Raw genomic sequence first — 27,966 nt, forward strand, 5'->3', positions numbered from 1 at the left:
ACTTTTTTTTTTATAAAAAAAACCCACCTCAAAAGTAAGGACATTACATGTAGTTGCCAAGTTTTATGGAAATCGGTTAACGGAAAGTGTGTGATGTGCAATAAATCGGTTTCACCCCTCAAATTTGCCACCCTTGGAGAAAAAAATGAATCATCGAAATCGGTTTACAAATATCGGCGTAATCGCGTCACAATACAAAAAAAATAAAAATATAGTCAAATTCCGAACCTCCTTTTTTTGAGACGGTTAAAAGTAGATCCCCTTATTCCTCACGGGACAGGCGCATCCAATTTTAACTGGTCACAATAAGAACCACAGTAGTGATACAGCGACCCTCTTTACATATTTTTTTTAATTGTCTATACTAAATGCAGACTAGTACGATCGGAAGCTAGAAGAAAGAGGAAAATGTTGTTCTTTAAAATCCAAAAGATTTGTTTATACATATAAACGTGTTCTATTGTAAAGGAATAATAGGGAAGATTCATTGATTGTATAAAATGTTTACGTTAATTCTTGTACTTTACTCACATCTTATTATATGGTAAGGGATCCATATCCCTAGCCATAATAATATTTAAAAAAAACCCTGTACCGCTAATGACCGTCTAACATAATCACAGACTTGATTCTATTGGCTTACTCGCATTGGTTGAAAATCTAGAACCACGAGAACCGCGGAGTGTGTATCTCCACAAGTTTTTATTATGTACTTACAATACTTTCAAGTAACTCCGACACCTTTCACACTTTCATTTGTTTGCAACATAATTGAAACAAGAAACTTCGCTAGGTTGAATCGCTGTTTATGAAAATACAGATTCACTTAGTTTAGGAGACAGGGTCGCCAATTGCTATCTGCCTTGTTTGTACCCACAACGTCTACTATACATGTAATTATCTTTACATGGCAAAAAATTTATTTAGCATTTCGTGTTTAAAGGTAAAACCGCATAAGTAACATTTTAAATCAAAAATCTTTAATTTATGCAGCTATGGTAAGAAAATCACTATCTTTCTGCACGTGAGACTCAATAACAAAAAAGATATAAACCCAGTAAGAGTTTTATCCGCAGTAAGATGGTATTTTCTTACAATAGGTGCATAGTTTGGAGATTGTTTTTGGAAAATGTCCCTTATGTGGTTTTACCTTTAAGCAGACGATTTGTTGTTGAAATACGCATTTTGAAACTGGTATACTAAACGTCATTTCCTTTTTCAAAATTTGTAGTTGCAAAAACCGAGGAAAACTTTTTCTTTGAACATAACAATATTTTTGTATTCTAGGCCCATACTGGCTCGAATTATTGTCCGGGAGTGTAGTTACTTGTATTCGTTGATATGTTAACAGTCTGCAACAGATTTGAAGTGGTAATTATCACGGTAATTAATTTGATAATTAAAAAATAATAATAATTACGTACGTGCTCGGATGCACGATTTGCCGCTTCAATGCGTATCTAAACGCGACAAATAGCAATCACAAACAGAAAGAAAAGAAAATATTGACTCATAATATTAAAAATCAATCGTTAAAAAATGCTTCATAACCATTGATCTTAGGGTAATGTTCATAGCTGATTATTTTAATTTTCAAATACTAAAACAACAAATAATTGAAAATTACAAAATATCTTTTACATAATGTTCTAGTAAGTGTTTTCATTCCTAACAAAAATAGAAAAAACTAAACTAACAATCAACATTGATTATATCACATTATTACAATGATAATAATCAAAGAAAATCTTGATCATTTGAACCCAGGTTTCACGAGCACCACAACTCAGAGGCGGAGTGATCTGTGTGAGTTTTCACAGTCCTAAGTCAACGGGGTTCGTTCGTATTTTCTGTATTTACAGGCTTATTTTAAATCACCCCGATATACAAAAACGTAATAAAAACTTGTTCCTTGTCTTAAACATAAAGGTACATTGTTGAGGTTTAATTACAATACCACCGTAGAAAATACTTTGAACGAATAACAATGAAATGACTAGGTATTTTGTTCTGTGTTAAGATGATAAATTCATACATTTTTGTCGGAGTCATAATCCGAGTATTAAATAGATATACCTAAATAAAGGACTTTTTGATTTCTATAATATTTTGTGCCATAAAAATAAACGTCTCCTTCAAGGCTCAAAATTAATAGCCAAAAATTTTTTTGTGTCATCTATCTCCATAAGTTTATATATATAATAAAATAATAGGAATGGCACGTAAACCTTTTTTTACATAATTCCTATATTTATATTAATGGTCGCTGTCTTTCAACCAATGTAAATAAGCCATTTAAAATAAAAACAAGCACAATATATTTAAATTACTCATCAATAAATATGGTACTGTTAAAATTGTACTTAATCAAAAAAACCTCACGTCGATCGTAAAATTTTCTGTATAAAAGCAGCTTGAACTTCGTCCGCCCTGAAAAGAAAATTCCTGTTTACTTTTAAGTTGTCTCAAGCACTAGACAGTTAAAGAAAAACTCAGTCACTTGGTGATTATGACACTTTTGAAAAAAAATTTGGTCTCATTAAAAAAATGTCGTGCGCCTGGTGGTAAGCGACACGCCCGTCCATAGCAGTGCCACTCAGAACTTTAGATCGCAAAGATATGAGAGGCACTGCCACTGCCACCGTGTCCGTTACCCTGAGACATAAGTTGACAAGTCCCAAGTGCCTGTAATTTAAAATTAATAAAAATGTGAAATAAAAGGACGAACAAGTTGTGCGCCTGGTGGAAAGTGACACGCCTGTCCATTACAGTTGCTGTGCCACTCAGAGCTTTAAATCGCAAAGATCTGAGGAGCACTCCCACTGCGCCCGTCACCCTGAGACATTCCCAAGTTGACAAGTCCCATATGCCTGTAATTTACCAGCACCCGTACCCTTCAAAACCGGAACGCACTGAACGCACGGAACGAACGGCAGAAATACTACTAAGTAAATTGCCTTTCCTATTTATAAGACATATACTTATCTGTTATATGGTTATGAACTAAGCGCTCCATTTACAGAAAAACAAACGCCTCTCTATGAATGTCATATTAAATATATAGGGGCGTTCAACATTAAAATTTTAGATATTTCTGGTTTTATTTTTAAAGAGTTATTGATGTCGTTTTACTCATTAGGCAACGTACTTTCGATATCAGTTTAAAGGTCTTTGAACATTACTAATACTAATCATTCGAATGGGCATATCATTCGTCTAAGTCGAATTCAAGCACATCATTCGACTCGAGTTGAATGATTATCGATACTGAATGCCCCTGCTATAAGATCGGATGTACAAATCGAATGATTATTATGTCGGAACTAAAAATGTCCATATCAAAATATCCCTGTTCCCTACACATTATTTACCATATGTCAGAGAGGGCTAGGCAGAAACGCTCTATGGCAAGGGTCTACAACCCGCGGCCCGCGGTTGCCTTCTTGGCGGCCCGCCATGCCATTAGATTAACAAAAATAAAATTAACATGTCTACAAATTATGCCTATTTACACATTAAAACCGACTATAAAAGAAGGAAATTAACGCGCGTGATCCGAATTTATGTTCTACCTCTACCTACAATTACATACACACACACACTACATACTCAAGTAGCGAGACGCGCGGGACCTCCCCTCACCCGCGCCCGTGTGATGGGGAGGTCATTGATAAATTAGTTAAAAGTAAACAATGTCAAACGTCTCATTGATTAAATTTTATTAAAATAATTTGTACTTAGTTTGTAAAATTACGTAATAAATAATATTAATGATTATATTATTGCTTTTTAATTACTTTTTTTTTACAATGGAATGCCTTTTTTGTGTTGCGGCCCGCCGAACCAATATCAGAGTATACTAGGCCCTTGACCTAAAAAAGGTTGAAGACCCTTGCTCTATGGTATCTATGGATTAGTAATGAATGATCATTCAGATCATTCGAATACGAATTTTGAAAAAAATTGTCATTTGAATGACAGAATTAGTAATTACTAGCGAATCGAATATCGAAATCGTTTGCAGTCGCGCATAGATGTTTTTGATATCTCTTATATTTACGGAATGATCGCCTGGGCACACTTAACGAATTAATAATTATAAATTTTAGTAAAAGTAGAGCTCCTTGGGAAAGAGTTCGTCCAGGGAAGTACTGCCACCTTACCTATTTCTGCCGCCAAACCGTAATGTGATACATAGTATTGGAGGTACTTGTTTTGGGTGCATGGAAAAAAAACGGATCCTTTGTTATTATTTTTAACCAAAGCAAGAAAAGACCGAAAAATGTGTGTCGCGATCGTAGCAAGTGTCTTTAAATCGATGGGAAAAGGGCGTGAATTGTATGTGTGACAAGTTAATAAAGAACCTCATACTCACTTAGCGCTGGTAACAGTATGCATCAAGTTGATAATGTAACGTGGGCATACATCCTCGTGCATCACTCGCGCGTGGAATAACAGCCCTTGGCATAGGCAGTACAGAAGTTCTACGAGCGGCCAATGCTCTGGTATCAGTCCTTTCTGGTAACCCCAGGACCCGAGTATCTGACAAGTTGACAAATTATAAAAAAAACTAAATATCGTTTCTCTCCTAAATAACTGTTGTATTCGTAATTTTTGTAGTAACTAAAGAAGTTGCTCGATTTAGAGAACATTCTCTATATTATATTACGCATTATAACAAGAAATATGCAAAGCGCAGGAGTGGGGACGTTTGCACGTTCGAATTTACTACCAATCGGTAGTAAATTCGAATTTACAACAAAAAAGTCAGATAGTACAACAAAAACTGTATATATACTAGGTGGAATGGCGATTTCCTACCGAAGCGCAGCAGTCTTTCTTATTTTCAGAACATAGTTTTCTAGTAACTAAAATTTCAAATTTTGTTTTCACTTGTATTATAATTGGTCAATAGCAATTAAGCTGCCCGGGGGTTATAGATATACCAGAATCTGATGGCATTTAAATAAATGAATTTGTAGTGGGCAACGTCAATATAGTAGGAAAAACTATACAAGATATTTCATATATTTTAATTGATCAGAATTGATCTATCTTCGTACATGTCTGAAGATCTGTATGAATTTGTGTGCGACAAAGGTAGGTAATTTCTGACACATTTTAAAATAAAACAAAAATATATCAATTACATTGTGTGTCAAAGATTTATTTACGTTTGCAGTGTGAATTAACTCGCATTTACGCCATTTATCTTCTTTTTACCAATCATTGTCTACACACTGTAGTCTTGCTGACTAGTACCAACAAAAATTACATACCACATACATTGATTTGGCTTCATCAAAATTTCAAAGATCAAGTTTATTTACTCCTACTAATCGGCAAGACTTGAGACCCGCTTTTAAATCGTGAATTATGACTTAGATGCACCTAATTCGTCGCTGATTTTGCGATAAATTAGAAATTATTACAATGTTTTTTGCTTGAGCTTGAAACGGATTGCAAGCAGACAATCATTTAACACAAGTAATATTTTGAATTGCCATGTGACAAGTTACATTGCCAGGTGAAAGTTGTTCGATTTTTCTAATATTGGATGCCATGAGATTCCGGTGCACCTATACCTGAGGTACAGGTTTTCCTAGTTCAGGGACCAGCCTCCACAACCCAATTATACTTTAATATAATGTAAAGTGTTTTTTTACATGTTAGTGGATAGGAAGATTGCCAAAATTATAGAACATTTTACCTGTAACGTAGAAGTGAGAGGCGCTAAAGCAATGGGCGTGGAAGGCGAAGCTCTAAATGCCGCACCGGCGAGGAAACCGGCGGGTAGAGCATATAGCGCGCTGTCTCTACCGTTAGCTCGACATAACAGGCACACTATTAACTGCAATTGTTAAAAAAGTCGGTTATTTAAAATAGAAATATTACATTAGTAGATTTAAAACTTCTGTTACCCATTATAGGAAACATTAGAAAGGTACGAAAGGTAAGGTTTCAAAATTGCAGGTAAAGTAATTATGTCATTCCACCACCAACTGGGAACTTCACGCACGCCATTAAATTGTTTTGCAGATGTGTGCAGGTGTCCTCATTATGTTTTCCTTCTCCGAAAAGCATGGTAAATTCCAGATCAAAGTTGCAAATTTCACACATAAATTACGAAAAACTCAAAGGCCTAGCTTCGAACTCACGGACACTGTTTGAAAAGCGATAGGTCAAACCAGTACACAAATTAAATTTTGCACTACGGATCCCCCTCACCACTACACAATTTTGACAAAAAATCATTATCATTGTTTTATCACAACATTAAAATAATTATGTATCGTAATGGAAATTACTATTTACCATGGAGATTGGGAGATATTAATGATAAAGGCTGCGTAACGGGACTAAAGTGGTCCTGGTATTTTTATTTTTTAATATAACATAACATGGGGAAAATAATTAAACGGAGACAATTTTAAGACGCAAAGAGAAAGAACTAGGTCTACACAACATTTTCACTAAGGGTAAAATACTTAAATTCCTGTGTTCCTAGTATTGTACACAATAGCACAATTAAATTCCTGTGTTCCTAGTATTGTACACAATAACACAATTTATAAAACACTAGAAAACAATTTCATTTTGCTTGATAAAACAGCTTAAATTTGCCTTTGTTTTCTGCGTTTGAATGAAAAAAAAAGTCTTTGGCAAATTATAATAAGAAAAGAAATATGAGAAATATGTTTTGAGAAACTGAAAAAATGGATTAAAAAAACAAGTACTGAAAATCTATCTAGTTTTGTTCTTTAAATATTCTATCACAAAATTGCATACATAGGTAATTAAAAATTTTCTACCACTAGCACTGAGGTTTACATAACAATACTTACTCTAAGATCAGCTTCCCATAACTATAAACTTTATATACATTACGCAAATATGAATTCTCGTATATTGTGTTTTTATATTATATTAGTTTACTAATTCCAGTATACCCACCCGATAAATACCAATATAACCGCCGAAAAAGAGACCAAGCTTCAAGTGCGAGAGTTTCAATGACTTGAATGCCTTCGAGGGAGTGAGTATTTTCGGTATGATCGTACGAAGCATCGTCATCGCGCATCCCACACCAAACAATTGCGCAGTGCCCTGTAATTATCACACAAAGGAGACGGTGTTATTAAATCATACAAATTAAGTAGAAATAGAGCTCCTTGTGAATGAGTTCGCCCAAGGAAGTACTACCACCTTACCTATTTCTTAATATTATGGTCGCTCATTATTTCATAATATGATAGTGTAAGTTTTTAATCATGCATTTAAATTTTTATCACTGGTACACTACGTCTCCCTCTCTGTTCAGTTCTTTTTTTTTCGGTACAAAACTGGATACAATTCAGATATAAACTACAAGTATTTCATTTATATAGTGACACGATAAGAATGTATCCTACTTGATGTGAACACAACATGCAAAACAGGCCAAAATAACTGTATAAGTATCAAAGTATTGAATAAGTGACAGGAGCTCTAAATTTCAAGTATTTTAAGAAAACCCAACAAAGTCAGTCGTGTAATAGACATTTTTTAATTGAGTTCTTAGCTGAGACAACGGAACCAGAGAAAATATCGTAATCAAAACGGATAACATTGTAAGAAGAACACATGCAATACAGTGGACAGTGTTGACCATGGTTAGTTCTGCAAATAGGGAGCGAAAATGTTTTACGATTTTGCAGGCAACTGCCAGGACGGAGGACGGAGAAACGTAAACGATGCAGGATGTCAGGTGCAGCTATAATACCATGAATGATTTTGAATAAAAAACATTGCATCATGAGCTTTAGGGCGCTTTTGCAATGAGAACATGTTAAAGTGAGAGAGACGTGACTCTCTCACTTTAACAACTGTTTACATTTAAAATTATTGTATGTTAAATGATAGAGGAAACGTTTTTGAATACTTTCAATTCTATTTGAATGAACCAGGTAACTCGGGTTCCAGACAATAGAGCAATATTCTAAAATACTGCGAATTAAATTGTTATAAATTAAAATTGTGGTACAATAAAGTGTTTAAATAAATAAATAAATAAATAGATACAGTTGGCTCGTTAAAAGTTTTCATTTGTCTTGATACAAAACCGGTTAGCCTAGAAGCTTTGCTAATGATTGAGTCAATATGCTTATTAAAACTTAGTGTAGCGTCTATGACGACACCCAGTTCTCGAATACTGCTGAGCTCTGTTAAGGGTGCATTGTCTATAAAATAAGTCACAGCTAAAGGCCTCCTGCGCCTGGCGACCTTTATGTGGTAGCATTTATTAGTATTGAGGACCATATAGTTATCGCGACATCACTGATGGACTCTGTTAAGATCATCCTGAAGTAATTGCGCGTCCACAACCGAATTAACAGCTCTGTACAGCTTCAGGTCATCAGCGTACATTTTAAGTTCTCCTCTGCCTCAAAGGTTGCCTGGAAGAGATCGCTCTCAGCGATAAGACCGCTTTTGCCTTCTTTTATTTTAATTCTAAGTTGTCTATGTACTGTTTTTGTTTCGTGTGTATTATCTATCTATATATTTCTACCGCCAAGCAGTAAAGTGAGCATTACTGTGTTCCGGGTTTGAAGGGTAAGACCTGTCAACTTATGACCCAGAGTGAAAGGCCCTGTGGCAGTGAGTGTCCTTCGGATCTTTGCGATTTTATTTATTTACTTTGAAGGGATAGCAAAAAGTGTACATGGTACGATTACATTTTTTGTGAGGTTAAGTGACATAAGTGTACACGTATAAATAACATTATCACATTTTACTATTAAAATTGAAATCGAAATTGTCGTGTGTGATGGGTAAGGCAAAACTGAAACAACTAAAAAGTAAACAAATAAATTAGCTCAGGGCTTCAATAATATTTAGAAGCAGGTAAATAAAATATGTCAATAACACTAAAGAAATCATTGTATTGAGAAAGAATACGACGTAGGGGAACACGCTTGCCAGCATTTATTCGGCAGCGCGCCGTTTTAAACAGCGGGTAGGAAGCGCGTACGTCGTCGATGAACTCTCGTGGGTACATTGTATTTAATATTTTGCACAAAATCTGGACAGTCAATCAAATTGTGATAAAGTCTATGGAGTGTTACAGCTTGAAGAAGCATTCGTCTATTATGAAGTGTTAGCATTCTAAACTTAGACAGTAAGTTCTTGTATGGTGTACTTCTTCTAAATATTTTGTAATTTACCGACTTAAGGAATGTAGCTTGAATTTTTTTCAATTTGTCCCGAGCATTTCTTATAGTGAGGGTCCCAAATATGCATGTATACTCCACTTGAGGTGGATTTAAAGCTCTGAGTGGCACTGCAACTGCATGGACAGGCGTGTCGCTTAACACTTGGTATAAAAAAAAAAACAAAAAGTAGCACATTAAAAAAGTGCTTATGCGTTTCTTGTTGCTTAGCAATATGGTCGCTTTTCCCATACTCCATTATGTATTAACCAAACGTGAAAACCAACGTTAACATATGACCTACATATGCTCCCTTATTAACCATATGATCGACAATTTTTAGGTTAAATTATGTTAACCATAGGATATAGGTAGTCATTAAATAAACAAAGTCCGTTAATCATATATGTAAATATTTGATTTACTTTACGCTTTACGTAGGGTCGCCTATTGATTGACTTTGTTTTGTTTAGTGTTTTTTTTGTGTGCTGTATACAATATTTGTATTGTATTGTTTCCAAAATATCGTCGGTGTTTTAAAATATTTAATCCTGTTTTAAATTCATTTTTCAAACTTAAACTTAGTTTAAACCAAAGTCGAATTTTAAAACAGGACGTAAATATTTTAAAAAAGTCGTTAAAACGTAAAACATGCGTCTCTGAACAATTTTTCGAAACGGCGCTTTCACCGTTTCTACAAAAACACCGACGATATGTTACATCCAATGATATTTTATCATTTTGTTTAGTTTTCTAATAATCATTTCTTTTAATAAAGAAAAAAAAAGTCGCGATAAAATCTTTTAGTCGTGGTCTGCGTAGACATGTAAAATTAAAGACATCTATGTCAATCTATAAGCCTCCTACGCAAACTGATATTTTTTAAAGGGCTATTAATTCGTTGGCGAACATGTAGCCTAGAAAAAAACTAATTTGGCTAAGAGCAGGTTGAATTTATTAACTGCGAGAATTGGTCCTAAAATGAGGACCGTTTTGCTTAATGTTGTGTTTTCATTTTCATACTGTCATGAGCATCGAACTTAACACCTTATATTTAAAAATAAAAAATAAAAAGTGAAGTGAAAGTCTAAGTCGAACGGTCGAAAGTCCGTCCAAAGACCGCTTTTATCGTAAAGCTGCATAAAGTCGAAGTTAAATCTTAAGTGTCAAATTTGACGTGCTCTTGACCCTATATACAAATTGTGGGAATCTGTAAATATTGATAAAAATCATGGCCCGCAATAAAAAAATAAAGATTTGGTATTTAACATAATTTTAAACGTGTGAAAACCCTAATTATGTCATTATCTCACTTTCTGTTAAAATAATCATCATCATACTCGTGAACTATTTCAACCAAGCAGTAATGTGAGAGTTACTGCGTTCGAAGAGTAAGGGTGCTGATGAAATTACAGGCATATGGGACTTGTCAACTTGGGAATGTCTCAGGGTGACAGTGGGAGTGCTTCTTAGATCTTTGCGATTTAAAGCTCTGAGTGGCACAGCAACTGTTATGGACAGGCGTGTCACTTTCCACCAGGCGCACAATTTGTTCGTCACGTTTCTTTGGTGTCATAAAAAAATATACCATTGTAAAGCACACATATTTTTCTATAAATCTAGCCATATTATGTCATTTCTGTACGTCCCGTTGGTAGGTATAGTTTTTATACTTAGGTGTGCCATGATCTTGTCCCAAAAAGAGAACATTTCGCGGAACGCTTTTATTATGAAACTTGGTTTTAGAAACATGGTAGTGGTATACATACGATACCAGGCTTTCTGGAAAATATGTTTTATGTCCGTTTGCTTTTGCATGATTTTTTATATAAAAATTATTTTTGGGTGTTTAACATTCATTCATTTTGAATGCTGGGTTCCAAAAGAGCCCAAATAAAAAAAATACGTTTTCTACTGGAGCACAAATCTTGTTTTACCAAAAGATAACATTTTGAAAGAGGAATGTTATTACAAACGATATTTAGACTCGAAAAACATGAAAATGGACGCTAGAGGCACGCCACGGTCTGGTTAATCTCGATCTTAACACCCAAGTGCGATCTAACTACTAGTGCCATCGCTTGCTACCACTGTCAATGTGAACCGTCTCGGTAACGCACGTGCCGTCTGTATAAGCACTTAATTCTTAACTTGATAATCTTTATGCGTAAATAACTTCTTGAATTACTAAGAAAAGAGTCGGCAGTTGGTACTTTACGAAGTGCCTACTGTTAAAAAAACGACTTCGGGGGTCGATTCAGAACCTTACGATAACTCAGTTGTCGATCGATTCGATTTGATATACTACAATTTCATTTCATTTTTATTCACAACACCCGAATCGAACGCCAAACTGTATTCGAAACCGAACCGAAATGACGTCACACACGTACGACGAACTTCTCGACCGGCAAAGGCTACAAACGTTATTCAGAACACAGTTATCGAATGAAAGTTACCGAACGTCCTATTATTTACAAAGCGAGAATATCATATGGAAATTTTTTTATTATTTTAAATAAAGTCTGGAATTTGGACATTTTTTAAATGTATTTTAATGCAAGACTAATGCATTGCTGTATTTTAGGTCTTTAAAGTCTTAAAAATGTATATAAAAGGATTTTAATTTTTCTTATAATCTATTTCACCAACTAACTCCGGAAACGCTGTTGGTTAACAATATCGTATAATCGAACGTTTCATTCGAATTTTTTGAATAGCTCGGAAAGCGCCCTTCAATTCGAGAACGATCCCATCGAACGATTCGGTTAAAATATCGGAGATTCTGGATCGGGGTCCTGTTAAGTAAAGAAATAATTGAAAACTTGTATTCAGAAAAAGCATTTAGTGCGTCCATGACGGGTGCGATGGACCAAGATCGTGTACGCTTTAAGTAAAAGGAGTTCTATTTAGTATATAAAAAAAAAACATTGGTATATGTAAAGTACCTATTGAATACAGCGGTTTTATTGTAAAATTTAGAAGTTTGTATTTTATTTCTATCGTGAAAATTTTTAGGATTTTTTTTCACACCGGATACTAATCAGTGTATATCTTCAATTTTACTATATATTTTTTCCAAATTCAACACATTCACTGCTATGCGGAATCAACCAAAAACCATTTGATGATATGATACAACCGTATCGGCTCATAAGACATCAGTTTTCCTACCGCTCTTACTTTGTATACAATATAGAATTGTTTTCTTTAACTTACACATAATAAACAAACAAAAAAGGGAACATAGTTCAAGAGCAGGGTTAACTGAGTCTCGCTGTTACATATACAAAAGTTAATTATCATTTTAGATACGGCTATACGTATATACTAGAACGAACAAAAATAAATCTGTTTCGCTCTTACCAGTAATTTATTTAAGTCTTTCTCTCAAATACGTAAATAAAAATGTTCCATTTTGGTTCATTACTGAAAGCTGTAGGACATTGCAAGCTTTTTGTTTTCTGTCTCAACCGCGCTCTACTTTAAACAACTCACCTTTTTAATTTAATAATATTAAATAAGTAATATCTAATAATAATAGTTATCACTGAATGATATAGGGTTTATAACGTGTATTGCTTCTATGAAAAAATCGTGAAAGATAATTTTGCAACATATTATAGGTTTTTTGTAATTTAACGTCTAACAATCCCGGGTAAGTCGTTTAATAGGTATTTATTTAAAGTTCTATCTCCAGAATAATTTATAATGTATCGAAATTTAGTAGCAGTAGAGCTCCTTGTGAAAGAGTTCGTCCAGACAAGTACTGCCACCTTACCTATTTCTGCCGCCAAGCCGTAATGTCAGCATGAACACTGTAGTGTTCCGGTTTTGAAGGGAGGGTGCTGGTGAAATTACAGGCACATGGGACATCTTGTCTCAGGGTGACGGGCGCAGTGAAAGTGCCCCTCAGATCTTTGCGATTTAAAGCTCTGAGTGGCACTGCAACTGTTATGGACATGCGTGTAGCTTACCATCAGGCACACGGCTTGTTCGTCCCGTCACTTGACGTTATAAAAAAAATACAAATTTACCCGAGATCATTGACCTTGCGTTATTGCTAACCATGCACAGCAAAGAAGCACGTTCCCATACACCGTAATATTTTTTTTTATCGAGCGCATTTAACAAGGTGGGTTTTTTGCGAGAGTTACTTGGAAAGTGAATAATTAAGCACGGCCGCTCCTTGTGAATTCACCGCATGATATTTAAAATCCGTTTTAACCTGACCCATCTTTTGCATTTTCGAACTAATTGCTGTGAAAAGTGGATAAACGGATTAATAGCAATCAACTGATGTTTTTATTTCGCGGCCGACTGAACTAATTGATAACGAAAAGTGAATAGGACGAATTATCAATCCACAAACGTTTCGTATTTAGGTAATTACTGGTTAAATCAGTGATAAGGGTTAATCCCTTACTAATTATATTTCGGTATACTTCGCAAACCATTTATTGATTTCAAAAACTGAAATATAACGATTAGGTTTCGAAACATACATAATCACATTTCATTCTGAACAACAGGGCCTTCGAGCTAGAAGAAGTTACCTGGTTAGAAAATTCACAAAGAACACTTACGATATAGGATTACGGTAGAATCGATATAAATCTACGCAAATTAAAGATCAAATCTGTGCAAGGAAATATAAACGTTACCTTTATAACATAGTTAAGACACGGCCCTCGATGTGGACACGCGTCGCCCCGGCCCCCGAAACCTTCAACAGGTTTGCCGACCTCCTTAGAAACGCGAGGGGGCGAGAAAAACCTGAAACAATGATACAACTAACTAACCTAACAGATACATAACCTCAGGGAAAGCGAAAAGTTAAATAAAAAATGTCAATGTAAATCTGCACTATGAATACCAAATCTGTTATCAATTATGTTTTAAATACTTAATTCAATTTATGTACAGATGTAAAGAAAGCAATTTTTTACTCAAGTTCAACTCTTCTTGATTGATTCTTTGCCTACAAAATAAAAGAACATGGTGTTCCTTCCCAGCCATATAGCGAAATGTCAAGAACTATTCTTCTCAACATCTTTCCAAGAATTTCAGAGTTTCAGTTCTACGAGTATTATTATTATTATTATAATTTCCAAACAGGGAAATGTCCCTGAATTTTTTATCTAATTTGAAATGTCAATAAGAGATATTACATACATATATCTATACAGCCACACAAATTACATAGGGTAAATTCTCTCCGGGGGCGAGAACCAATTTAGAAAAAATAATTCCCGAAATTGGTGGTGGCTCCACCTATCTCACAGTGCAGATCGTTGAGCCACAGTGGTAGTCAAAATTGTTACTATGTTTATTAGTGTATTCATGAATAGTGAGCTGAAACCTTTTCAATTAAATCATAGGTTCCCTAAGTTTTTGGTTCACTGCCTACTTGGCAAGATGAAAAAATTTCAACGCCAACCAACACAAATGAAAACACGTATTTTTTATAATAACTTAACACAAAAAATCATATAACGTAGTGTATTTTACATAGATAACTCAGGTTTTTTTTTCAAGTGCGGTAGCATCCATTGGACAGCATCAACGCCGTGTCTTAGAGGTCTCTTCAGCACCCACTGGGGGGCGGCAGAAACCACTTTGGGAAACTATTAATTAAATAAATCCATTTTTACAGCGCAAATTCTTATTTGATACCAATACGTTTTCCTGACATTATCAGTATGAATCAAGCGATATCGCCCGAGTGTAATAAAATACTTAGGTAGATAGCACAGTGAACCATTAGCTTCATCATTGCGCAGTCAATTGTTTTATTTTGTTACTGACAACTTTAACGACATGTCTAGTAAGTAAATTGTTAATTTTAAACTGTTTTATAATGCTCGCCATCGTATTAAAAGGATTTGCCAATCGGCGTAAAATACTGGCCGATTGTCGCCCTGAATCCGTTACACTTAAGGAAACGAATGGTACGGCGTGCAGGTAGGCACCCCAAGGAACTAAAATTTTCCGCTTATTCCCAGTCGTCACCACTAGCTTTATTCCCATTGGCGACAAATGGGGAAAAAACCCATATTACGTTGTTACCAGGTGGTGACAAATGGGACAAAGATCTGTATTTGCCACTGGCGACAAACGGAATTTAAAATACCCCAGTAGTTACCAGTGGTAACAAATGGAATAAAAAATCCCAATTGTTTGTTTATTGCCGCCATCGAAAGGGAATAAAATAAAATTGGAGTTAAATGATAAAAATGCAGGTCTTATCGATATAACTAAGTACACTAGAGACAGACATTGTACCATTCTGATTCATACTTCATACAATGACCTTTTTGTTAAAGTATAATCATGTCACTAATACATTTATATGTATATTCATTCCATTCTCAGACGCAACGAATTCGATTTATTTTTATTATAACTTACAGCATTAATAAAAAAAAGACAAAGGTATCTTCTATTCTATTATTAATCGTGTCAATGTTATATTTAAGCACTTAATCATTAGATAAATCGTTATTTATTTGCTTTACAGCTGTACGGTGGGTTCAATCTAGCCCTCACGCCGCCCAAAGCTATAGCCATCAAGCAGTAGTAGCAGGCAAGGAAGGATATGACAGTAGCCCTCTGTGGGTTATCAGAGCTTATCATAGTGGGGACCTTATTCCTGGTAAACTTGCTATCAATCACAAACAAGCATATATTGCTTTTGGAGGCAATGAAGTGATCGTTCATAGCTTCGAGGTAAATATATTATGTATAGCTGGTGCACGCGACTTCGTATGCGTAGAATAAGTATTTCGAGTAGCCTACTGTATTATTATAATTTTCACAGTTTTATTGGTTCTCCATTGAACTTTCATCGCCCTATTTCACTACCTTTGAGACTTATTTTAGTGGCAAAAAGTAGCCTATGTCTACCTTTGGGTAATTTTCCGAAAAATTTCAAATAGTGAAAATTTTCCCGGAAAATTGGAAAAATATAGTTTGCAAGGCTCATATTATGTTCTAAATTTAGAAATATCTTTTGAAGTTTTGTATAGCTAAAAACCACATAAAGAAAAACGAGATTTAAAATTATTTCAAAACAGCGGAAAACGGCCTACAACAACCGCACCACCACCACTTGTTGGCTCTATTGTTTTCGTTCAGTACAAACAATATAAAATGGAAAATTTTCTATAACCCAACACTATCTCGTGTGCTTCGCCTTGGTCCAATGTATCTATATACCAAAATTAATCAATATTGGTTCAGCGGCTTATTAAGCGTGAAAACGTAACAGACAGAGTTACTTTGGCAAAGTCAAAGACAAATAAACTTTATTTCACAAATATGCAAATTATACTTGAAATCCTCATACTAATTAAACTTTGCTGCTCATTCGTAAGGCAGATTCTCCTGAGAAGAATGATTTTTTTTTTTTCATTTGAATAAGTTTATCATTACAATATTTAATTTAAACATTTTGGATCGACGACTGGCAAGAGCTAAACGGGTCACTACTACGGATTTTTGTCAAGTCATTATATTATAATATGTCATCATACCTTTAGTATACAATTTTTGTTTTACTATTGTTTTAAACCTCGTAAATGGTAAATTTTGAATATCAAACGGAATCTTATTATAGAAGAGTATACATTACCCCATAAATGAATTTGAGACTTTATGAAGAATGTCATGAACGGTTACTTATTTTTATTCCTCGTACTAATGAGTCTGTCAAATAATTTTCGCTTCGCAATTTACACTCTGGGGCCCAGATTGTAAATTGCCCTAACCGCACGTTTCTGCAGGCCAAAGATTCTATCGCACTTATAATATTAGTTTGGATTTGGTTGCCAACGGCTGTGTTTATTTTTTTATTTATATACATTTATAATTAAGTACTAAATAAGTATTCACTCGACAAACAAATCATTTTAACGTATCTGTATTTTGGTTAACTTCAGGTGTTGTGTGCCCCGGCTCATTTAATACGCTGGAAGCCAGCTAGCATGGGCGCAGTCCCCGCTGGAGCCATCCCAGGTGGCAAAACTCAAACTGGGGAAACACTATACATTGGCAGAGTGGATCATATGAACTCTCTTACACCTGGAAAGGTAAGCTCGATTTCGAGGATAGGTCAGAATCCACAACAAACTCTCGAATATATTTAAACCGACCTCGAAACGCGTGACATAACTTTTATTTTTAATTTTCTTATTAATACTTAAATCTATTTTTGTATTCACTACTACTACATTACTAAGCAAAAACACTTATTACACTACCCAATATTTAGGGCCCTGCGTGAAGGGTGGGCGTGGCCCCTTGTTATCGAGCCAGTTATTACACTACTCTGCCAACCAGGCCCTAACTCATTCTGAACACGACGGTCTAGAGCGTTGTATGTTACTATCATGGCGTCATCGAAGCTTGCATTTGTTGTTATTTCTCAATGAAATTTTTGTAAATTTCAAATAAAAATTTAAAGCCCTCGGACCGTATGTTTATTAATATAGTCTTTGTGATCTTTTTTGCATAAATAGGGCAAGTCTTTGTACATGTCTATCAGGCACATATCTTCTTTTTCTGTACTGTATGACATGTCAATAGCAAAACAAAATGAATGCGCGAACGTGAGGGACGAAACGATATGGCTGCTCTCCGCGTTTCTCGCGCGTCGACTGCACTCCCTAACTGCCCTGTGTTATTACACTGCCTGTGCGGCAGGGCGCGGGGCGGTAGATCTGGGGTCTTACCATGAACTCTTATTACGATTCAACTTAGGACCTAAAATGAATCTTTATGAGACAGTGCTACATGAAGTGTATATCACCATCCCGCTTTTTCGTCGTTACGAACCAATACTGAACTGATATAAGATTTCATGGTAAGGCGCCAGGTCGCCCTAAGTCGCCTGAAACAGAGAAAACTAACTCATATTACACGTCCCTAAGTTAGAGTCCCTCGAAATTGGGTAGTGTAATACGTCTATTACACGACCTATTATAAGACATTCGAGTATTTAAACGTCTTTAAAGACTCGAATGTCTTTAAAGAATTTTGTAATTTATTGTTTTTGTAAATAAAATCATTTGCCTTCTCAGGTACATCCCAGCCATCGCCGTATGTACATTTCATTCGGCGGCAAAGAAGTGCCTTACACACAGTATGAAGTTCTCTGCAGAATCTAATATCGAAAATTTACATACGTTCAGACGATTGTAAAACCAAAATTCATAAACTTTCAGGTTCATAATATTCTTTTTTTATAATATCAAGTGACATATCTATTATATATCTATGTTTTAATATCTATTATATATCTATGTTTTAATGAAACTGTGAGTAGCCAAATCGAAGAGATAAGATATTTTATATTTTAACTATATAATTAGCTTATTATATTTAAAATTGGATTGCGCCCTTTTCTCTTCGAAGTATCGATTATGACATTCAAAAAAATGTCTCACTTCTTAACTCAATTCTCGCCATTTACAGTGTACGATTATTGTATCATATTTTCAATTTCATAGAAGCAATAGTAAACTGGAACGTCGTCATCCAGAGCCTACGTTTAGATAGGGGCTGATGGTATGTTTGTGTGTGAACAAATATAACTTACCAAAAGATAGGTGTTCTCTTGTCGTTCTCCTTTTCTTTCCTCATGAAGTAGAAGAAGACAGCGCTGCCAAGCATGAAGATGAAAGTCTCTCTAGCAGGAGAGCGCCGCAACCAGCCTTTCATTTCTAAAGTGCGAAGCCAGTATTCGAATACCTGAACGAGTAAAACTTTTAATTGAAAATTGTATGCTAAATTAAGTTTATAAAAAAATATGAGTGACAATTTCAGTTACCGATCGCTCATACAGTACAAGGATCATACAAAGATAGACGAAAAAATAATCACCCAATATTTTTTATTAAATAAAATGTAGCAAGTTAAACTTAGGAGTTCATTTCATTTTCTAACATTTTGAAATTTATTCATAAAAATAATTATAAACAACACATTAATTATAACTGACAATTATTTGTTGTGATTTTCTCAACATTCGTTGACCGATACAGTAATTATTTCATTTTTATACAATTTGGAGAGAGTGCGAACTAAGTCATCGTACATTGGGCAGTATGTTGGCGATTCATCACTTCGTAGATATAATTAACTACGTAAGTTGACCAAAAGGTAATGTTTCAAAATAAATACAAACAAATAAGCGACTCTACGGCCATGAACAGTTGCTTTACTCCTCCTACTGCACACAAAGCATCTAATTAGTCGTCTACAATTATTTGAGTTGGAAACAAACACATGACAATGTGTGAACTTTAAGGCACAAGTAAACTGAGTATTCAAACCTGCCAAAATATCTGTATATTTGTCAAAAATTAACCCTACAAGATTGAATTTATGGTGTATTTGAGAATTAACAATAACTCTATAAAATTTAAGGCAGTATTTGACATATTTGTATTATAAATAGATAACAAAAAAGCCCGAACAATAATAATTAAAGATAGAAATCAAATAATCTTAGATATAGCATTAACCACACTATTTTGTTATTGGTCATACTCTAAACTTGAACGGCTCTTGTTTCCGCGCGAATGGAACAACACAAGAAAGAAAGCGAAATATGATAGATGTCTATAGATACCGATAGATAGGCGATATACATTCAAAATGTTTTTATTCTTCGGAAAGGCATTCTAAGCGTTACATTCTTATTATACCTCAATTTTACAATTTTTTAATTTTTTATCTTGCCCTTGTTAGGGACTGCACTGCATAAATATAGTGTACAAACTATCGCGTGAGTGTCACGGATCATAGTGATTCAAAACGCATTTTGTATCGATTTTGTAAACATACACATGTCACAGAAGAATAGATAATATATTTAATAACAAGGTGGAAAGGCAATTTTAATGAGTCAATATAGACTTACCAAATTAACAAAAAGGTTGAGAACCATAACTCTTCTATAAGGCGGTTCGCAGTATACCGCTAGACCGCTGACCGTGCAAGGCAGCAGGACTGTTTTGTAGTAGGTGAACTCGTTGAAGAACAGTTTCCTGTTGTAAATTTTATAATTAATAAATAAAGAGCAACCGGTATGAAATAAACAGTTGTATATAATATTTGGACAGCCAACCTCAACCTACAAAATCGTTAGCTATAGCTGTAAAGGTGGAGAAATAAATTTCTGACAGCCATCTGTGCTACGGCAATTGAGTCGTTAAAAACCAAGAACAAAGTTCTGCAACAAACACATAGATAAATTCGTATGGCCTGCTGGTTCGTTGCGTGGCTTCCGGTACGGATTGATCGAATGAATTTTTGTTAGTGTTTCCGATCTTTGTTATAATAATTAATTATATCAAACTAATGGAGTAATGTCATAAAAAATAATTGAATACCATGGTAGTAAAACAAGATGACATTCCATAAATTTAAAAATTACTACAACATCTTTTTCGCTATTGTTACATGGAGATAAAGCTATTTCTGACCTCACAAGAACGGAGTTCAAGGAAACATGTTCTTATTCCCATTGCTCTGCATGTACGTTTTGCTTGTGGTTTATTACGTTTCAATACGCACAGGCACACAACATTTTAATACAAACAAATCTATACCTATCTATGTATTTTAAATCCTTTCAATTCAAATTTTTGCCGCGGCCAAAGGTTCATCGTGACGTGCAAGAGCTCCTGTTGATACTGCTTACTTGACTGCATGTCAACTACAAACCCATTTACTAGAAATGTATGACGAGCAATGATTTATTCATTGGATTATTTACAGCTGTTATATTCGAAAGATATTCCTAAATGTAGAACAAGACTATATATAGGTATATGAGCCTACCAAATTATATTTTCCAATTTTTCGTGAATTTTTAAACTAATTGAAATTTTTCGTAAAATTACCCAACAGTAGATGTAAGAAGTAAGATGGCGTTTTACAGAAAAGTTTAGAGGAGTTTAACAAGTACTGAAGTGAAGATATTCGAAACAACGGTTGTTATACGGTAACACAACACATTATAAAACATAACAATACATAACATACATTATAGAACATAACAACACTAAATTCAGTTGCAAAGAGTGTACACGGTGTTACTTTGTGTAAAAGTGAGCGGGTGTGGTTGCGAACCAAAGTGTCTGTCGTATGTCTTTGCGTGCGCTTGCGCGAGTGATTGTGCGGTGCACGCACACGCATATGCGTATACTTCATGTGTGCTTTCGTGTGTACCTAACTCATGCGTGGCCTGTGCGCATTTATGTATTGTTTCCTCTGTTTGTTATTACCTATAGGCATCATAAGGCATCTTATTCTTTATACGATTAATGTGGGATTTAACAATTGAATTTTCAACTGTACCGTTAAGTAAACGCTTTAGTGGCCACATCAAAGACATTAAATACGACCAACCATTCATAATTCGATACTTGTAGTTTTATCTCGAATGCATTCAAGGCCAATTCTAACGCGATCACAGTAGACTCGTTTGAATTGCAAAAGTATATGTAGAAGACACAACTTTTTTTTATAAAATATAAGTGCGCATTTGACCTCCATCTCACGTGATGGAAAGTGACGATGAGGTCGACGATGGAGCATGCACACCTAAGTAATGCCTATTCACTCTCGCTTTGAAAAGACCCAAGTTATAACGTTCAGGGAACAAGTCTGCAGGCTGAAAATTCCACATTCGAATTCCATAAAGAAAAATCTAAATAAGCCAACTCTATATGTCACAAGAGTCATCGACTGAATAATCTATTATCTTGGTACTTAGCGGAAAAACTTTATACTGCATACCTTTCCTATATCCACCATTCGACGCCGAGAGGTACAATTATTTACAATACATAGTTAGATATACAGTATACTGTAACAAATCTTTAGTCTGGTCTTGTCTTAGGTATTCAAATTGAAATTACATACAGATGTGGTACAATATAGGCACGTGGTTTTTGACGTTTGTTTTTACTCTCAGTTGCCTTGTAAATCGCTACATTAAAATACGTTGCTTAAAATCCCAAAGCACTATAATTTTTCAAAAAATTCAAAATCACCAGGCAAGCGTCTCGCCAACAAATAAATGGCGAATATGTGAGCTAATGTTGCTTAAATAACAAATAAAAAAATATATAATATTTTTATACCTAAAAATACAGTTGAGTGTCACAAACGAACATCCAACCGTAAGGCCAAACACTCCAGATTTCAGGTAGAGTTTGAATTGCTCCAGCATCTCTTTTTTGCCTAACTTCTTTCCTTTCATAAGGATTTGGATCTGAAAAGAAAATAAAGTCAATAAACAATAATGATAATGTGCCAGACAACCTGGTTTCAAACTAGGGAATTCCCTGTACTGTGATTACCAGAGCAACGGAATTCACTCTGGGGCATTTCCCAGACCCCCCAAATCAGAACCAATTTAGAAAAGTTCATTTGACAAATTCGTCCTACCGGGGGCCTCCTCATCCAACGCCCGTAATTCAAATGTTGAGCCACCGAGGTCATAATTTGCAATATCACATGCTATATATAAGCAACACATAAAAAATATTATTATTTATCAATACAAAGATCGAACAGTAAGAAAAAAATCCTTCGATCCAGCAGGATTCGAACCAACACAAACCGTGCCAGACACAATGCCAACTAAACTACCCACGGAACGAACCAGCGGACCTTACGAATTTTTCTATGTGCTTGTTGCAGATCTTTGTTTTTGTTTTTTAACGACGTTTCGCCGTAGCGCCAACGTACCAAAACTTTAGACAAAACTGGTATTTGACAGAATATGTCAACTTAAATGATATATATAGATGAGGCCATAGATGCTTCCTATATCTATGGATGTGGCACTCAACAAATGTATGTAATAGCAACAGTCAATGCACATTACAATGAATGTTAGAGGTTGAAGGTCAAGGGCTATATTTAACATTTGCTTATTCATGTTTCTTAACATAATGTGTGTTGTATTCCTTTATATTATCATAAAAATTATTAAAATATAAGCTGTTTACTAAGAATTATGTTTCATTATTGATTGTATACATTTGAAAATCAATTTTTTAAAATTTTTGTTACAAAGTTTCATAAACAAAGTGTCATAAAGCCACCTACCGCTCGGACTCTTCAGCGCCCACTGCTCCCCCGTGTAGGTATGGATCACTTTGGGAAACTATGCTCTAGCCACAGACATATATCTAGATATTATGTCTGTGGCTCTAGCTCAATTAAGAAGAATTCTATTTAGAAAGGCAAACGTGATGTTACTAGGTCAACTTTTACTAAGTATAGGTAAAACCTACAAGAAGCAATCTTAATATACTTATTACCTTGAGACTATGGAAAGTAAAGGACATGTTATGTTGACATATATAAATCAGACGTTACATGTATATAATACACTTCGACGTTGAAAACGCAAACATGTTATTGTCTTTGTTTAACTATTGCGTGCCGTCTTAAGCCAAAAGAGACAGCATTACACTGGTCTGTGTCAAACATGAGAATCGAAATACGTAACGTCATCTTAAATGTCTTCTCAGTACATGAGGTACATGATTAACGTCATCTTAAATGTCTTCTCAGTACGTGAGGTACATGATACGGTTGTCAAAGGGAAGTACATCAAATGTCAAAACAAATGTTTTCCAAGTGTTTTATTGAACTATTCGCATATATTATAATAAAATGAACAAAAATATTGACAGTGAGAACAATTAAGTATTAATAAAAATTCGTCGCTGCAGCATTACGGGATGTGGCATTTGAAAAAGCGAAGATCGACCGAATGTAACATTGTACAGGCACGTGTTATTTTTCTGTCTATAAATCACACAAAAGCCCAAATATCTCATGTAATTAGACATATTTAAGTAGTTTAGTCATAAATCTTGCCAAGTTTTGCTTTGGTTTCTTCAGATTGCCTGTTTGTTTGTATATTTTGATGATTGTTGTTAACGATTATTTTGAGATAGTGTTGTTCTTGGAAGCGTATATATTATGGATATTCTGTTATTAAAATAATTCACTACGATGTTTTTATTATTTTATTATTGTTTTTACTATTTCAAGTTTACCTACAAATCAAAAAAGAATGGTTGAAAAAGAATGGAAACGGGAACACTTCGAGGTATCCTCAAATGTCTCTCACACAAAATTAGATTAAAAATATATAATCCCTTGTTAAACCTCACATAGACTAATTCATTGAGGTTTGGGGCACGGCAGCAAAAACTAATGTTGATTCTATTCAGACTGCACAAAACAAACTGATTAAAGTACTTTTTAATTATAATTATTTAACATCAAATAAAAACAAAGATATCAAGTTATTGAATATTGGGCAAACATACAAATATCAAACTTGCATATTAGTTCGTAAAATATTAAATAAAACTATACATACTGAAATAACTATTAGCAAAACTAAGCAAATATCAAAGTTGAGACCGTGACTTCACAAGGAACTTAAAATACGCCCTGCACGTACAAATTACGGAAAAAAGTTTGTTAAATGAAGGTGTCACTATTTATAACAAATTACCGAAAGACATAAGAGAATCAAAAACAATAACGACGTTCAAGCGATTGCTTAAAACACACTTATAGAAAACTTCCTAAATAAAATAATGTTAATAATAAAAATTTTACAGTAACTACTTGAATAACATAAAATAAAATTAATACAACAAACAAAACAAAAAGAAAAGAAAAAAATATTTATATACATATATATATTATCATTATAAATAATAAACAAAGTACAATAGTAATATAAAGTGCCAAACGTTTCGTCCTAATTAAACTACTTACATGTCGCTTCTAGTTTTGGCCGTTCTATATATCTTTGTTAATTGTGTATAGCAATATTCGAGTTGAGGCCCATTTAGATGGAGAGAGTTTATCGTCTCGAAGATACGATTATCGAAATAATATAAAAAACTTTCCTCGTCTAAACATTCGCGATTATCGACCGTCCACGTGAGCGACAATCGCCACGCCTTTGAATATTGAACGTCTCCGTGTAAACAGAACTCGAAAGCAAAAATCGTACTTCGAGTTTCTGTGCCAGCCGTTTCTACCACGAGTGCAGTGCGTGAGGGTGTTTTGATTATCACTGCTTTTCTAAGACAAGAATTAATGAAACGAGAACGAAAAAAAATTGTGCATTTAGAAATGTTATAAAATTTGAAAAAATTAAATTAAAAAATGTATATTTCTATGCAGTTCCAAATTTGAATGATTTTTGCGTCATTTTGATATGTCCATAGTCAATACCGCAGTAATCACTCAACTCGAATGGCAATTCTCGCACTCAAAACGGTTCGAACCTATTTGTACGATAATCGTATGAACTTGGAAAAATGTTATACGAGATCGTGTTTAGACAAGTCGAAAACTCGTAAGCAAGAATCTCCTTACTACATATTTCTCCGTGTAATGTAAACAGTCGAGGCGATTAAGTTGCTTGCAAATCTCGTATGATGTAATCGTAGGCGAGATTTTAGTTCTTGCCTCAAAGTTAACATTATAATACGATAATCTTATGGCGATTATTGCTTACGATAATCGCGTACGATTTTTCTCCATCTAAATGGACCCTTAGTGATTCAACCAACTCACGTTTAAATAAGCAACTACCCACTGAATGTAGAATTATTTTTATACCCAATCTTTGTCATTTGACATTTCAACTGTACTGTAATTTAGTTTCTTTTTTCTCATGTTAAGTGAATGAAAATTCGTATTGAGAAATAAAATTTTTAAACCTAAAAAGAATGGTTAGCAATCATACCGCCGTATAATAGAGCCGAATATAAACATTGAATCAAAGACCATTTTCATTTATTCGCTTCATTTTGAAGAGTCAAATTCTAACATAACTTTGAATGTAACTATATTACATGATAATGCAATTCTATCATTAGGTGTATTGGTAAATATTTTTACATTTAATTTACATTAAACAAGTTTAATGTAAATTAAATATAAAAATATTTTTTTTACTCATTTACTAGGCATTCTCAGTTCCTGAAAACATAATTATCCACTAGTTTCCGATTTTCTCCGACTGACAACTCTAACTACTAAAAATTCTTATTTTATACAGCCAACAATACAATGGCCATGTCAGCCCAACGTTGCCGGGTGAATGCCAACACCAACGTATAGACAGCCTATTTGCCTTGCCTTGCCTTGCCATCGTTCGGTGTCCCTCGCCTAGCTGACCGAGTGAAGGCGAGCGCTAACATGTTCGTTTGACATGGCTTGTCACAACTTGCAATCGCTCGTGATTACTTGTCTCACGTCATAGAAGTGTTGATTTTTCTGTACAAATCAGAGGCGATCGGCCAATAGTAGTCAATTGACAATGTATAACCAGACATTTGCATGCTATTTAATAAATGCGAAACAAGTTCATACTAACACTGTCTCTTAGTACATGTCCTGTTATACCATGTTTTAAGCAAATAAACGTGTGATAATAATATTATTATTGATAATATTACTACTTTCATTTATTTCCAAAATTAAATGAAAGTATTAAAGATTCACTTAAATCAGTCACTGATATTAATTCTATACCAATGCAAAATACAAAAAAGCCTACACTATTTGGAATCTGTTTAAAAATTTCTCTATGAAAATATGAATCTTGAAGTTGGAAATGTGTAGGAGTTATATTTCAAAGTTTTCTCTTTTTATATACTCTCAAATTACATTTTTTCTGTGCAAATTCACTTTTCGTAATATTTGAGTATTTGTGAATGCAAAACAATAAATTCAAAATTTCATGTGACATTCCCATATCACCCAAAATATTCCCAAATGGAATATTGATCTACTTTAATTAAATGTTTGATAAAGACTTATTGATAGATTATGGTACGAAACTAAAGAAATCCGCCATTTGTTCGTTAAATTTTTGTTTAGGTATGCATGTTCATTCCGTAGTTAGGGCACCTCCTTTCTTTTATTTTTTTTTCCATCCTCCAAGACTATTACATACAATTCATAAGTTCATGAATTAAAATATTCCATAGAGTTATTCTAGAATGGAGGAGCATCAGAACTAAAACCTATAAATTACATTTTGACTTGTTCTTTTTTGATGCCAAATGGTACTTTATGTTAATTTCTGCAAATAATTTATCCAACCTGAATATCAACCACTAAATCAAACATCAAACACAATGCGACAAATCCTTTTAATGAAAATAGGTGAAATTAGAATTGAAATTTATCAAATTGGTTCCAAAGCTCCTCAATTATCACGAACTAAATATGCAAAAAATAGTCAACTTATCATGTGTGTACTAAGTTGTTGAAAAATAAAAATATATTATTGTCCGGTACAATAGGGCAGATTAAATAAAACCTATGAACCTTTTTGTTATAACCTAATGAACCCTTTTCCTGTACATAATGAGCATTCTAAACAAAATTGGAAAGCAAACTATTTAATAGACATTATTATGAGCATATATTATACTTACAAGGTACACCATGGCATAGAATTTATAACTGCCTCTAATACAGCTAAGCAGCATTGTTGTAGTAGCATCTGAACATTTGTACGTCCAGGGATGAATGAGTTCAGAGCATGCACAGTCCCCACAGGCCTTATCAAACATCAGCTTACTAGCTTCCACCATGATTCCTTATAAAAACTAATTTTTATAGTGAAAAAACATGCAACAAGATCAAAAGTAGATCATTGATACACTTATTAAAAGAGAAAACTTTTGATGGGCTCACGAGAACT

General features: G+C 34.3%; 2 protein-coding genes across 4 annotated transcripts; one reads left to right on the plus strand and one right to left on the minus strand.

Moving 5' to 3' along the window:
• Positions 1 to 2,267: 2,267 nt before the first annotated feature.
• Positions 2,268 to 27,957, minus strand: LOC113240477 (transmembrane protein 135-like). Of its 2 annotated transcripts, none has more exons than XM_026477801.1 (9): positions 27,698 to 27,957; positions 22,343 to 22,473; positions 20,113 to 20,239; positions 18,787 to 18,938; positions 13,853 to 13,964; positions 6,955 to 7,107; positions 5,711 to 5,851; positions 4,376 to 4,542; positions 2,268 to 2,430 (listed from the first exon to the last, which is right to left on the minus strand). In XM_026477801.1, exons 1-9 carry the CDS (start codon positions 27,854 to 27,856, stop codon positions 2,379 to 2,381), a joined length of 1,194 nt encoding a protein of 397 aa, XP_026333586.1. In that variant the 5' UTR covers positions 27,857 to 27,957; the 3' UTR covers positions 2,268 to 2,378. The 2 variants fall into 2 exon arrangements, with proteins under 2 accessions (XP_026333586.1, XP_026333587.1); XM_026477802.1 differs by lacking the exon at positions 27,698 to 27,957 and adding an exon at positions 25,014 to 25,122.
• Positions 14,972 to 19,048, plus strand: LOC113240479 (natterin-3-like). 2 transcript variants are annotated; one of them, XM_026477806.1, is made up of 4 exons: positions 14,972 to 15,015; positions 15,709 to 15,917; positions 17,129 to 17,278; positions 18,269 to 19,047. In XM_026477806.1, exons 1-4 carry the CDS (start codon positions 15,009 to 15,011, stop codon positions 18,353 to 18,355), a joined length of 453 nt encoding a protein of 150 aa, XP_026333591.1. In that variant the 5' UTR covers positions 14,972 to 15,008; the 3' UTR covers positions 18,356 to 19,047. The 2 variants fall into 2 exon arrangements, with proteins under 2 accessions (XP_026333591.1, XP_026333590.1); XM_026477805.1 differs by lacking the exon at positions 14,972 to 15,015 and adding an exon at positions 15,102 to 15,152 and having other exon boundaries at positions 18,269 to 19,048.
• Positions 27,958 to 27,966: the final 9 nt, after the last annotated feature.

The sequence above is a fragment of the Hyposmocoma kahamanoa genome, unplaced genomic scaffold (assembly GCF_003589595.1).
Source record: "Hyposmocoma kahamanoa isolate Upper Pololo Valley unplaced genomic scaffold, ASM358959v1 138, whole genome shotgun sequence".
Classification (NCBI taxonomy): domain Eukaryota; kingdom Metazoa; phylum Arthropoda; class Insecta; order Lepidoptera; family Cosmopterigidae; genus Hyposmocoma; species Hyposmocoma kahamanoa.

Bases quoted from the DNA above. Each gene is read 5' to 3' on its own strand.
- LOC113240479 (XM_026477805.1), top strand. The intron at 15,918-17,128 runs GTAAATATATTA...GGTTAACTTCAG, and splicing joins TGATCGTTCATAGCTTCGAG to GTGTTGTGTGCCCCGGCTCA. The intron at 17,279-18,268 runs GTAAGCTCGATT...TTGCCTTCTCAG, and splicing joins ACTCTCTTACACCTGGAAAG to GTACATCCCAGCCATCGCCG.
- LOC113240477 (XM_026477801.1), bottom strand. From the start codon at position 27,856: ATGGTGGAAGCTAGTAAGCTGATGTTTGATAAGGCCTGTGGGGACTGT. The intron at 20,240-22,342 runs GTATAAAAATAT...AATTTACAACAG, and splicing joins ACACTCAACTGTATTTTTAG to GAAACTGTTCTTCAACGAGT. The intron at 18,939-20,112 runs GTAAGTCTATAT...TTACTCGTTCAG, and splicing joins TCAACCTTTTTGTTAATTTG to GTATTCGAATACTGGCTTCG.